The 13,872-nt window shown below is 39.9% G+C and overlaps 1 protein-coding gene and 1 long non-coding RNA gene across 3 annotated transcripts in view; one reads left to right on the top strand and one right to left on the bottom strand.

Moving 5' to 3' along the window:
- Positions 1 to 13,872, top strand: part of RFTN2 (raftlin family member 2) — a 63,640-nt gene that overhangs the window by 43,668 nt on the left and 6,100 nt on the right. For both annotated transcript variants that reach the window (XM_008999146.5, XM_002749600.7), the window contains exon 8: positions 4,739 to 4,817. In XM_008999146.5, coding sequence (XP_008997394.2) covers positions 4,739 to 4,817 — 79 coding nt within the window. The remainder of the gene's footprint in view (positions 1 to 4,738; positions 4,818 to 13,872) is intronic.
- LOC128932403 (uncharacterized) lies at positions 9,513 to 13,215 on the bottom strand. The gene is made up of 3 exons (XR_008482215.2): positions 13,104 to 13,215; positions 11,321 to 11,417; positions 9,513 to 9,621 (listed from the first exon to the last, which is right to left on the bottom strand). It is a non-coding gene; the product is annotated as an uncharacterized LOC128932403 (long non-coding RNA).

Raw genomic sequence — 13,872 nt, 5'->3', positions numbered from 1 at the left:
GCCGAGATTGCACCACTGTACTCCAGCCTGGGTGACAGATGACAGAGCACAACTCTGTCTCAAAGAAAAAGAAAAGGTAAATTTCCTTATCTGAAAAATGGTACAATAATATCAACTTTAGTGTATTATCACAGTAGCTAAGATAATACATGCAAACTACCTGTACAGGGCCTGAGCATATTAGGCTAATGTTTTGGGACCTAATCTTTAGCAGAACCAAAATTTCTGGTAAGTTGAAACCAATGTTCAGGCATGATAGTTTGGCCTATCCTAAATCAGGATGTTTCAGAAAATGTAAATACTGTAGTTCACAATATAAGAAATCATCACTGAAGATGACAAGACAATAAAAGCAACAGAAATACAGAATGACATTATTAAAATATCTGCTTTCACATATTCTCATACCCAGAAAAATGAATGTCTATCATCATCTTTCTTTTGTGGCTCACATGTCAAAAACATAACTTAAAACTACTGCCAGTGAAAACCTTCTTCCTTATATGTGTTTGTCTTACATAGAACAATAGAGTCTTAAGTAATTACAATATTTCTGTGGCATAAAACACTCAAATAGAAAGTGCATAAAATGCAAGCCAGGTGTGGTGGCTCACATCTATAATCCCAGCATTTTGGGAGGTCGAGGCAGGCAAATCCCCTGAGGTCAGGAATTCAAGACCAGTCTAACCAACATGGCAAAATCCTGTCTCTACTAAAAATACAAAACTTAGCCAGGCATAGTGTCACATACCTGTGGTCACAGCTATTCAGGAGGCTGAGATACAAGAGTCGCTTGAGGACCTCCCCAAGAGGTAGGCAGATGCTGACCTTCCAAACTCTTATTCAGGCATCTGAATGCTGTCTAAAGTTGTCAGCCTTTGACAAACCATCTCCATGTTTGCTTTTTATCTCATTAGACTCCCCAAACCACTCCTCATAGAGCCACTGGAAGGCATTACTCATCAGTTTTAAAGCTCATGCTTAGGTCAGATGCGGTGGCTCAGGCCTGTGATCCTGGCCCTTTGGGAGGACAAGGCAGGTGAATCACTTGAGGTCAGGAGTTCAAGACCAGCCTGGCCAACAAGGTGAAACCCTGTATCTACTAAAAATACAAAAAAATTAGCCGGTGTGGTGGCACATGCCTGTAATCCCAGCTACTCGGGAGGCTAAGGCAGAAGAATTGCTTGAACCCAAAAGGCGGAGGTTGCAGTGAGCCACAATCATACCACTGCACTGCACCTGGGTGACAGAGTGAGAATGTGCCTCAAAAAAAAAATTAAATTAAATAAAGCTCATGCTTAAAAAGCTTCTGCCCTTTCAGAGGCAATCCCCTTCACACCACAGGAGGAATAGGTTTGACAGTGCTCTTGCTTCACTGAAGTAGCAACAGGGGGTTCACCTCCCCTATGCCACATGTCTCACCTCTCTGCATCCTGTGTTAAATATCAAGCAGAACGCTGGTGGAGAGAATCCTCTTTCAACATACAGGCGATGATTCTCAACCCAGGATTGAGCACTGTACGTCACACCATCTGAGGACTTTTTTCCTTGACATACACCCCTAACGTACCTACCTCTACCTCCAACCCACAGAGCCTTCGATAAGCTATCTCCTTCCTCTTTCTCCTTCCCCCACTGCCTCAGGATCCACTGATAGAGATACTCTCATAATTTGGAGTTGCTGCCAGGAATTGTGTCAGACTGCAGAGGGAGTAACTCCTCACCCACATTCCAAAATATAACATTTTGGACATATATATATATATATAAATATTTTAGACAAGTCAGGTCAGGAATACATTGAGAAACTGCAGACGATTAAACATGTGTCTTCAGTATGGCTCTAGGCAGCCTATCTGGCTAAAATTGTCCAAAAAATTTAAGGACACATGTCACATTAGGAGAATATGGTAAAATAGACATTGAGGATGCTTCCAGAAAATAAGCCCTTTTTGGTTCCACACTCCATACCAAGAGGAATTCTTGGTGAGTTTTATTATTATTCAAGGAAAACCAACAGTGAATGCCTTTGATAGAAGGAAGTATCACCAAGTAATCCCCAGGGCCTGTGAAGTCCACACTTCCAAGTCTGTGTCTTCTTGTGATGGTTCCCAAGTGTACTGTGTGTCAGGGCCACCTGGGGAGCCTGGTGAAATGAAGATTCCATAGACGTGGAGTGAACCCTGGAATCAACAGGCACCTCAGTGTTTGGAATACACAGTAAGGTGTGTAAAGCCTGCCGTAGGCCAAACATTACATCTTAGTGCATTCAGAATTGCCCCATCCGCAGTTGATCTGTAAGCAACCCTGTATGGTCTCCAGCAATCCCTACCCCAACGTGCTCCTGCTTTCTCTTCAAGGAGAATAATTCTACCCTGATCTCTCCTTCCCATCTTTGGATCATTCCAGGCCTAGTCCTTTATGATTCTCCACCTGGATCACACACCAAGAACATGAACCAGAAGGTCTCTTCTCCATTCCCGTGTACCCTGTCCCTTGAATTTGTTTTTCTTTTTTCTTTACTTTTCCTTCCTTCTTTCTTTTAAGATAGGTTCTCTCAGCATGGCGCAGTGACTCACACCTTTGGGAGGCCAAGGCAGGTGGATCACCTGAGGTCAGGAGTTCAAGATCAGCCTGACCAACATGGAGAAACACCAACTTTACTAAAACTACAAAATTAGCCGGGCATGGTGGCTCATGCCTGTAATCCCAGCTACTCAGGAGGCTGAGGCAGGAGAATCACTTGAACACGGGAGGTGGAGGTTGCAGTGAGCCAAGATTGCACTCCAGCCCGGGCAATGAGAGCAAAACTCCATCTTGAAAGAAAAAGAAGTTTTCTCTCTCTGTCACCATTCTAGGGTTCAGTGGTATGATCATGGCTCACTGCAGCCTCAACCTCTGGACTCAAGTGATCCTCTTACCTCAACCTCCCAAGTAGCTGGGACCACAGGCACGTGACACCACACTTGGATAGATTTTTTTTTTAATGTTTTTATAGAGACAGGAGTCTCAGTATGTTTCCCAGACTAGTCTCAAACTCCTGGACTCAAGGGATCCTCCCCACTCAGCTTCACAAAGTGCTGGGATTACAGGCATGAACACCATATTTGGCTGTCCCTTGAATTTGCCCTCTGGAAGATATTCTTGATTCTAAAACTTTTCCTCCATTCCCTTAACTGCACCCTATATTTCACTAAATAAATGGAAAAGTGGAAAGAAATTACATTTGTTGTACTTCTTCTAGTCGCAGGCACAATGGGGGGGCTTTTCACACATGCTTTTTCCTCACTTATCACTTATCGAGGTCCCTGATAGAAAACAGTCAGAGAATTTAAGGTTTAATTGATTAAAGGTGTCAACTATTAAATACTACGGCAGAATTTGGATTTGAACACAGGAACTGTCTGGTTCCAAAGCCATGGCTTTTTCCGGTATACTTCATGCTTCCAAAACATATGACCAACCTTTTCTGTACACATGCTAATCCTATCCATGTGCCAAAGCCTCATGATGATTTGTTCCCAAAGTTACTATATGTTTTATGTAAGTTTTTTGCTCTAATGAGACTAGAAACAGTCTTTCAAAAATGAAAATAAAAAAGTAGTCTCCTGTTATCACTTTGAGAAATATTTGATATTTCTCAAAATTCAGCAGTATCAGTAAGGTTGGGATTTTCAAATGCTGTGCAGCTGACACATAACTCTAAAGCCAGAGTTTCAGTGTTGCATTCATTTTCCAGAAAAAGAGCTCAGCATAAAATGCAGCTAATAGTAAGGTTTTGTTGGGGTTTTTTGCATAATAAAAGTCGTAACTGAGCAACATTAGCTACAGACACTCCTCCCCATAAATCCATGGAGACTCTGTGAAAAGCATTTCAGAGGAATACAAACCACAAATAGTCGTTGGCAAGGGGTAATTTGCCATGATGATAGTTAGATAAGGAGAATACTGAGTAGCTGACTACAAAGAAGCATCTGAAAGTAAAACTAGCTATAGTTGAAGTCCCTCAATTGAAAATGAATGTAAATTTTTCTCACATGTGGCAGCCTAAATTGGTCTCTTCTATTTATAATGCAAATTTGACAATGCATAACAAGAAGTTTAAATCATAAGTTTTGACCTAATAATCCCACTCCTAAGTATTCATTTCAAGAAAATAATTCATAAGATCAATATGATACATATTTTTTATAACAGCATCATTTATTTATAACTGGCAAGAAACTGGAAGCAACCTTATTTTCCAATAATAAAAGAAAGGTTGAGTACATTTTGATATTTTAATTCTTTGAGTTATTATGCAACCATTAAAAATACGATTACAGTGTACAAACTGAAAAAGAGTGCTCAGTGAAGGGCATAGAAACAAAATATAAATATGCAGTGATTACAGACATGCAAATACACGAGCTGATAAAGACTAAGAGGGGAAACAAAGAAACGAAAATATTGATGTTAGCTTGGTGAGATTACAAGAGTCTTTAAACATTAAAATAGTTTTATTTTCTAGTGACCATATTCAGTTTTTTAGGGGTTGTTCTTGTTTTTTCAGATGCGGTTTTTATAGAATTATGTTTTACAGTTTTTCCATCACCGGAAGAAAAAAAAGAATTATGTTTTATAATTATTTTCGGTCAGAAGATTATTTTATGAAACTACATATGGAACATTCTAGCCAATTATGAAATATAGAGAATTACTAATTCACAAATACTAATACTATTGTTTTAATTTGCAGTGAAGGGAATTTGGCTACAAAGCAGATCGTATTCCTTCAGAGGCCAGTTATGTGGAATTCAGCTGTTCAAACACCAGATGTGAGTAAAATTGATGTTTTATTAACTGAATGTTATATTGAAGCGTTTAATCCTTAAACTCTCATTGTAATTCCAAATGAGGAAGCATGGACATGATATGGAAACAGTCCTCTGAACCAACCTATAAGGGAAATGTGCTAGCAATCAGGCAACATGAAATAGCACCAAAGGGGATTCTAATATGCCATCTCAAAATATGCCATTTTGGCATGAGGATTAATTTGAGCTGATGGCAATTAAGAAACAGCAGACACAGGAGGAACTCTCTGTCCTCTATCTTTCTGCTGAAAAACAGGGCATACATTTCACTTCATAAAGGTGACATAAATTTTCATTTGTAAAGGTGTCTAATCACCAGAGACAATTCCTACTGATGAGTCTGCAAAAACAAACCTTACTAAAATAAGCTTGATCTTCCATTAATTTACCCCATGTATTTGCCTTCTCACAATGTACTTCCCCAGAAGCCCAAATTCCTTTTCCTTTGTCTAGTCACCTGTCCACAACTTATCACCTTTTGTTAAAATGGTATATAAACTCCCGGCTCTTCTACACCAAACTGCCTCACTGAGGTTTTGCTACTTTTCTGTGAAGAGACTGTGTGCATTGAAAATAAACCTTTTCTCCTATTGATATGTCTTTTGTCAGTTTAATTTGTAGTTCTCAGCTACTGAACCTAAGAGGATAAAGGAACAGTTTTTTTCTGCCCCTACAGTTCTAAATCTTGTGAATGAATGTGCCTGATCTTGCAACACATCCATGCAACCTTGGCTATCTTGACCTTTGGCAACACTTTTCTTTTATATTATCTTCTCAAGTCCATATTTTTTCAGCACTTTGCTGAAGGGTTATTCTGAGCCTCAAGTGACCTTGTTCTTACTGGATGCACAGCTAGAATACAATGATTGAATGAGGCCATCTGGGTATTAATAAAGCATAACTTGCAAAACAAGAAATTTGCAAATGGACCAGAAAACTATTTAAAGTGATTCTTTTTTTGTATCTAAATCGAGAAAACATTGTTTTATGTTTTGGGGCAAAGCTGCAGATATTTGAAAAAAGAAAACATTATTTAGTAAATTTTAAAGTTATCTAAACTATCAAAGAGCTAGACTGACTTTGTGTATAATACAGCCATGTTAAATTGTCTCACGTTAATTTTGGAAAGAGGCTCGCTGGCTCAATAGGTAAATAGAGAGGTAGAGAGGTGGATGGGAAGATGGAGAGGCAGGAGAATGGAATGACCAAGTACACAGATATTAGAAAGATCACATTAAAGCCCACAGGTGAGCACTGCAACCCCTCCACAACAATGAGATTGACTCAAGTTCATGTGTTTATTAAGAAATATTCTGGGCCAGACGCAGTGGTTCACACCTATAATCCAAGCACTTTGGGAGGCCAAGGTGAGTGAATTGCCTGAGGTCAGGAGCTTGAGACCAGCCTGGCCTACACAGTGAAACTGCATCTCTGCTAAAAATACAAAAAATACACCCAACTGGGCAGCGTGGTGGGTGCTTATAATCCCAGCTGCTTGGGAGGCTGAGGCAGGAGAACTGCTTGAACCCTGGAGTGGGAGGTTGCAGTGAGCCGAGATTGCGCCATTACACTCCAGCCTGGGCAACGAGAAAAAAAAAAAGAAAGAAAAGAAAAATATTCGTCTAGGCCATGCACAAGGGCTCACACCTGTAATCCCAACACTTTGAGAGGCTGAGGTGGCAGAATTACTTGAACCCAAGAGTTTGAGACCAGCCTGGGAAACATTGGCAGACCCTGTATCTATAAAAAAATAAAAAATAAATTAGCCAAGCATGGTGGCACATGCCTGTAGTCCCAGCTACTTGGGATATAGAAGTGAAAAGATCACTTGAGCCCAGGATTCAGCACTGCAGTGAGCTGTGATAGTGCCACTGCATTCCAGCCTGGGTGAGAGTGAGACCCTGTCTTGAAAAAAATTAAATAAATAAAAGAAATATTCTGCCTAAAAGAAGCAAAGGTGGGTATATGTAGAGCATGGCAAGAAAAAGTTGTCCTTTCTTTTTCCCCCAAAGCAAACTTCTCATCATGTCCCAACCTCTTTATTTTTTTCTTTTTTTTTTTTTTAAATTCTACAAATGACCATTATTTCTAGGAAAAATCATCAGAATTCACAGTTTTAATTTAGTGAGGGCCATGAAGTTGTGTTTGTGAAAATATAAGATCAAAATCCAGCTACTTCAGAGTCTCTTTTACTTAATATTAGATATCAGGTTTTTAATTCCCTAAAAATACTTAGGCCCTTTTTGTTTATCATATTTTACTTATTGATGAGACATGGACTCCCTGTGTTGCCCAGTCTGGTCTCAAACTCCTGAGTTCAAGTAATTCTTCCACCTTAGCCTCCCAAGTAGTTGGGGTTACAGGTGCTCACCACTGTACCCAGCCCTTTTTTGTTTAACTTTAGATATATCCAGTAGTCTCTAGTGGTAACTTTTCTTTGGGTAATCTTTATATTTCATTGTAATATCAAATTACTGGTTCATTTACATAATGGGAAGTATACATAGTTGACTTGTATCAGTGATAAATCTAATAATAATTATCTTAAAATTCTGCTTCTAAATGGATTTACTATTTCTTCATTTGACAAGTGTTTAATTTTTCTAGTAGGAAATCTCAGGATCTTGAGATTATTTCAGGGCAGAACAGCTTAGGTAGGAGCAAAGTGTCTAACAGCTATAACAGAAAGCTGATTTGGAAATTCTTTCAGTTTTTACTTAAAGAAATAATTTCTTACTATACTTCAAAATGGTAGTAATACTTTTGGGAAAGTAAACTATTAATATCATTACAGATTTAATTTATTACCAAAAAATTAATTCAGCGATCTCATATATATTTATGAAAGCAATATTTATAATATGCCTTGAAAAAATGTATGCGGTCAGAGATCCATAAAAGCACTCTTCTTTGCTAATACCTTGAAATCAGTTATTGTTTGGAAGGAGTTAATGGGGGGATTGCTTCATTTATAAAGTCTTTCAAAGAATTTTTCAAAGATGTTTAATTTTGAAAACAGTTGCTAGATATTTCAGACATTACAAGTGTTGTCCTAGGATTGTCAGTGCATTTTCATTAAACAATAAATTTCATGGGGAGTCTGACCTTTGAAAAAAATTTCTCTTGTTTCTTTTACTAAGACTAATGTTAAGAAATATAAGACTTTTTCTATCCAATTTCACTCACCACAGAACAGTACTGTTATATTCAACAAACCCATTTCATGCCCTTGTTGTGGGGGTGGAAATTGAGAATTGCACAATGAAGAAAGCATATCCTTGGAATGTTTTCTTCTGAAGTTATGGAGACCTTTACTTTTGGAATTTGTTTTATATTTCACAGATATATCTTATGCAATATTCTAGATACTTATGAATGTTTTTAAACATTAAAAATGTCATTTCAAAATATTTAGACTCTCATTTACTGTCTCAGTTTTCTCTAAGCTATTAAGAGATAATTCATTTTAGTAAAACTAGAAAACTGTTAGGGGAAAAAACATAGGAGAAAATCTTCGTAAAGTGGAGTTAGGCAGAGTTTTTAGGAGCCAGGTGCAGTGGCTCACACCTATAATCTCAACATTTTGGAAGTCTGAGGCAGGAGGATCACTTGAGTCCAGGAGTTTGAGACCAGCCTTGTCAGTATGGCAAAACTCTGTCTCTACAAAAACTACAAAAATTATCTGGGCATGGTGGTGAGCACCTGTAATCCCAGCTACTTGCAGGGGTGAGGTGGGGGAATTGCCAGAACCTGAGAGGTTAAGGCTGCAGTGAGTCATGATCGCACCACTATACTCCAGCCTGAGAAACAGAATGAGAGCTTGTCTCAAAAAAAAAAAAATGGTTTTTACACGGAACACCAAAAACATAATCTATTTAAAAATTGAAAAATAGACTTCGTCAAAATATAAAACTTTTGTTCTGTGAATGACATTGTTAACAGAAGGAAAAGACAAGCCACAAACTGGGAGAAAAAAAACTCAGAAATTATATACATGGCAAACGATTTTACCCAGATGGTGTCAAGAAAGGACTCTTACAATTCAGGGGTAAGAAAACAATTTAGTTAAAAAATAGTTAAAAGACTGGAACACCTCACCAATGAGGATATATAAATGAGAAATAAATATATGAAAAGATACTTCAATCACTAGTCATTAGGGGTGTGCAAATGCAAACTCATAATGAGATATCATATACCTGTTAAAATGGTTAAAATTAAAAATAGTGACAATACCAAGAACTAGGGAGGATGAGGAGCAATCAGAACTCTCATACACAGCTGCCAGGGATGCAAAATGGTTTATCCACTGTATTAGTCCGTTTTCACGCTGCTGATAAAGACACACCTGAGACGGGGCAATTTATAGAAGAAAGAGATTTAATTGGACTCACAGTTCCACATGGCTGAGGAGGCCTCACAATCATGGTGGAAGGCAAGGAGAAGCAAGTCACATCATACATGGATGGCAGCAGGCAAAGAGAGAGCTTTTGCGGGGGATCTCCATTTTTAAAACTATCAGAATTTGTGAGGCATATTCACTATCATCAGAACAGCATGGGAAAGACCTGTCCCTGTGATTCAATTCCCTCCCACCAGGTCCCTCCCACAACACATGGAAGTTATGGGAGCTACAAGATGAGATTTGATTGAGGACACAGAACCAAACCATATCATCCACCCTGGGAAACAGTTTGGCAGCTTCTTATAAAGTTAAACAGACACTTACCATATGATCCAGCAGTCCCCGTCTTGGGTGTTTATCCTAGAGAAATAAAAACTTACATTCACACAAAAACCCTACACACAAATATTTATAGCAATTCTATTCATAATCGCCTCAAACTGGAAACAACTCAAATGTCTTCAACAAGTGAACGAATAAACAACAGCAGTACATCCATACAATTAAATACTCAGAAATAAAAAGGACTGGGCATGATGACTTACATCTGTAATCCCAGCACTCTGGGAGGACAAGATAGGTGGATGGCCTTGAGGCCAGGAGCTTGAGACCAACTTGGGCAACTTGGTACCCTGTCTCATAAAAAAGAAAAATTAGATAAAGTCTGTTTCTAAGTAAAAAATAAAAATAAATAGGAATAAACTTACTGATACACATAACTTGGGTTAATCTCAAAGGTATTTTGATTAATAAAAGAGCCAGCCTCAAAAGATTATAGACTGTATAATTCTATTTAAATGACATGCTCAAGAAGACAAAACTATAGTGTAGAGAATAGATCAATTGTTTCCAGGGATTAGGGCTGGTGAAAGGGTGTGATACGGGGATATATAGAGGAGTGTTTTGGGGTGGTGTAACTGTTCTGTGTCGAAAATGTGGTTAAATCTATACACATATTAAAATTCGTAGAATTGTACATCCCAAAGTCACTTTTACTGTATGATAATTTAAAAAATAAAATGTCAAAGGATCATTTGCTCTTTAAATTGCATATACTATATTTTTTGTGTCTTTATCCTTCAGTAAAGACTGTCCTTGGGTCATGTAATGCTTATGAAGCTTAGTGAAATTGTTAACTTCTCTTCTCTGTGTGGTGTTGAAAGGCCAGAGTCTTTTTATCTTGCTGTTCCTTTCATCTATTTTTATTTTTCTTTATTTTGGGTAGAGGCCTCTAAATGGATTCAAGGAAATGATAGCCATGCTGAGTAGGTAAAAGACTCTAATCAGGACTTTATCTCCATCTGTTAAATGTGCTTTTCCAGTTTTCTTCCAAGACCTTTCTTAATTTTTGTTTCTTTTGAAGACCCAAATAAAACTCATCAGATTTTTTGTATTACCTAAAAGTCTCTATTTCAGTTAAATATTTGACTCCATACTTCCCCTTGATACTTATTTACAAGAGATAAAAAGTCACTTAAAGAATTTGGTTGCCACTAACTCAGAGTCAGGTTCTTACTCAGTGGTGGTCTCCAGAGTAGACAACAAACTCCGAAAGGGATTCCGGGGAACTGGAATGCAGGGAGAGACACACCCTCAGCTACACTCTCCAAGCCCCCATTTCCTCATCTATAAAATAAGGCCAACATTAGGACATGCCACTGGGCTCATAGGAGATTCAGTTAGAAAACATATGTAGATGTGTCTGGCACAGTGCCTAGTAATATGAAATGTTGCTAATTTTTTCATAGGAATATTTTTCTTTCAATACCAGATGATTAAGCACTACTAACTATATGGAGAAACTGAAGAAAAATCTGGACACTACAAATGAGCCTCCATTTTCTCCAGCTAAAAATTACCTTCAGCTAGTATAGAGTAGAGTAGTGGGCCGGTCATGGTGGCTTTCACCTGTAATCCCAGCACTTTGGGAAGCCAAGGCAGTTGGATAGCTTAAGCCCAAAAGTTTAAGACCAGCCTCAGCAACGTGGTGAAACACCATCTTTACAAAGTATACAAAGATTAGCCAGATGTGGTGACACACACCTGTAATCATACCTACTTGGGAGGCTGAGGTGGGAGGATCCCTTGAGCCCAGGAGGTAGAGGTTTCAGCGAGCCATGAGCATGCCTCTGCACTCCAGCCTGGATGACAGAGACCTTGTCTCAGGAAAAGAAAAAAAAAAGTAGTATATTGATATTTTTTTATATTCTAAAACACACTCACAGCCATGCACAAATATGCATATATAAAGCAAATATGGCAAACTATTAACAAGCGTTGAATGAGGTGATAGGTACATGGGTGTTTATTATACTATCCTTTAAACCTTCTGTATACTTGAAGTTTTTCATTACTGAAAAATTGGGGCAATTATTTTAAGTTTAAAAGCATGGCTGGGAGTGGTAGCTCATGCCTGTAATCCCAGCATTTTGGGAGGCAGAGGCAGGTGAATAACCTGATGTCAGGAATTCGAGGCCAGCCTGGCCAACTTGGTGAAACCTTGTCTCTACTTAAAATACAAAAATTAGCCAGGCATTGTGGTGGGCACCTGTAGTCCCAGCTACTAGGGAGGCTTAGGCAGGAGAATCACTTGAACCCAGAAGGCAGAGGTTACAGTGAGCTGAGATCGCGCCACTGCACTCCAACCTGGGCAACAGAGAAAAACTCAATCTCAAAAAAAACCACAAAAAACATAAAACAAAAAAAAAGCACTAGCCACCAACAACTTTTTTCTGTGCTAGTCGTTAATTAGTAAATAATTAGTTACTAAGCTGCTCCAACAAAAAGACCCAGTGGAGACTGGCTTAAATACAAAGGAAGAGTTTTCTCTCTCTTGTAATAGTCTAAAGCTGGGCAGACACCCTAGGGTGAGTAATGGCTCTACCTGATGACTGGTCTGCCCTGCCACCCTCAACATACGGCTCTTGCCTCAGGACTGCTGCTGCAGTTGTTACCATGTCCAGCCAGGGAGAATCAGAAAAGAGGAATTCCAAGCATGGTTCTAAAGCAATGACCCCCAAGTCATAGGCCTCATTTCTCCTTATATTTCTTTGGCTTGAACTTATTTTTGTCACCACATGTATGTGCAGGAGGGTCTGGGAAATGTAATCTGGCAACTGCATGCTGGTAGCATGGTGAAATACCACATGCCCAGCTAAAAACTGTGGGGTATTACAGGAGGAAGGGTTCTGTTATTGAAAGAAATACGGAGGTGTGGCTGGCAAGATGGCCGAATAGGAACAGCTCCGATTTGCAGCTCCCAGCAAAATCGACACAGAAGGCGGGTGGTTTTTGCATTTCCAACTGAGGTTCCCGGTTCATCTCATTGGGACTGGCTGGGTGCAGCCCACGGTAGGGTGTTGCTTCACCTGGGAAGTGCAAGAGGTCAGGGGATTTCTCTCTCCTAGCCAAGAGAAGCCATGAGAGACTGTACCAGGAGGAACGGTGCATTCCAGCCCAGATACTGCGCTTTTCTCCTGGTCTTCACAACAGGCAGACCAGGAGATTCCCTCCAGTGCCTACGCCACCAAGGCCCAAGGTTTCAAGCACAAAACTGGGCATCCGTTTGGACAGACACTGAGCTGTCTGCAGGAGGTGGTTTTTTTTTTTTTTTCATACACCAATGACACCTGGAATGCCAGCGAGACAGAACTGTTCACTCTCCTGGAAAGGGGGCTGAAGCCAGGGAGCCAAGTGGTCTTAGCAAGCTAAGGTCCAGATCCACTGGCTTGAAATTTTCACTGCCAGCACAGCAGACTGAGGTTCCACTGGGACGTTCAAGCTTGGTGGAGGGAAGGGCATCCGCTATTGCTGAGGCTTGAGTAGGTGATTTTAACACTCACCGTAAACAAAGCCATCAGGAAGCTCGAACTGGGCGGAGCCCACCGAAGCTCAACAAGGCCACTGCAGCCAGACTGCCTCTCTAGATTCCTCCTCTCTTGGCAGGGCATCTCTGGGAAAAAAAAAACGGCAGCAGTTGCAGTCAGGGATTGATAGATAAAACCTCTATTTCCCTAGGAAAGAGCACCTAGGGGAAGGGGTACCTATGGGCACAGCTTCAAGCAGACTTAAACATCCCTGCCTAACAGCTCTAAAGAGAGTGGTAGATCTCCCGGCACAGTCCTCAAGCTCTACTAAGGGACAGATTAACTCCTCAAGGAGGTCCCTGACCGCTGTGTCTCCTGACTGGGAGGCACCTCCCAGTAGAGGCTGACAGACACATTATACAGGAGAGCTCTGACTGGCATCTGGTGGGTGCCCCTTTAGGACAAAGCTTCCAGAGGAAAGAACAGGCATCAATCTTTGCTGATCTGCAGCCTCCACTGATGATACCCAGGCAAACAGGGTCTGGAGTAGACCTCCAGCAAACTCCAGCAGACCCGCAGCAGAGGGGCCTGACTGTAAGGAAAACTAACAAACAGAAAGGAATAGTATCAACATCAACAAAAAGGACGTCCACTCAGATACCCCATCCAAAGGTCACCAACATCAAAGACCAAAGGTAGATAAATCACAAAGTTGGGGAGAAACCAGCATAAGAAATTTCAGGCCAGTATCCCTGATGAACATTGATGTGAAAATTCTCAATAAGATACTGACAAACCAAATCCA

The sequence above is a fragment of the Callithrix jacchus genome, chromosome 6 (genome assembly GCF_049354715.1).
Source record: "Callithrix jacchus isolate 240 chromosome 6, calJac240_pri, whole genome shotgun sequence".
Taxonomy (NCBI): Eukaryota; Metazoa; Chordata; class Mammalia; order Primates; family Cebidae; genus Callithrix; species Callithrix jacchus.
This window is presented reverse-complemented; position numbering and strand designations above follow the sequence as displayed.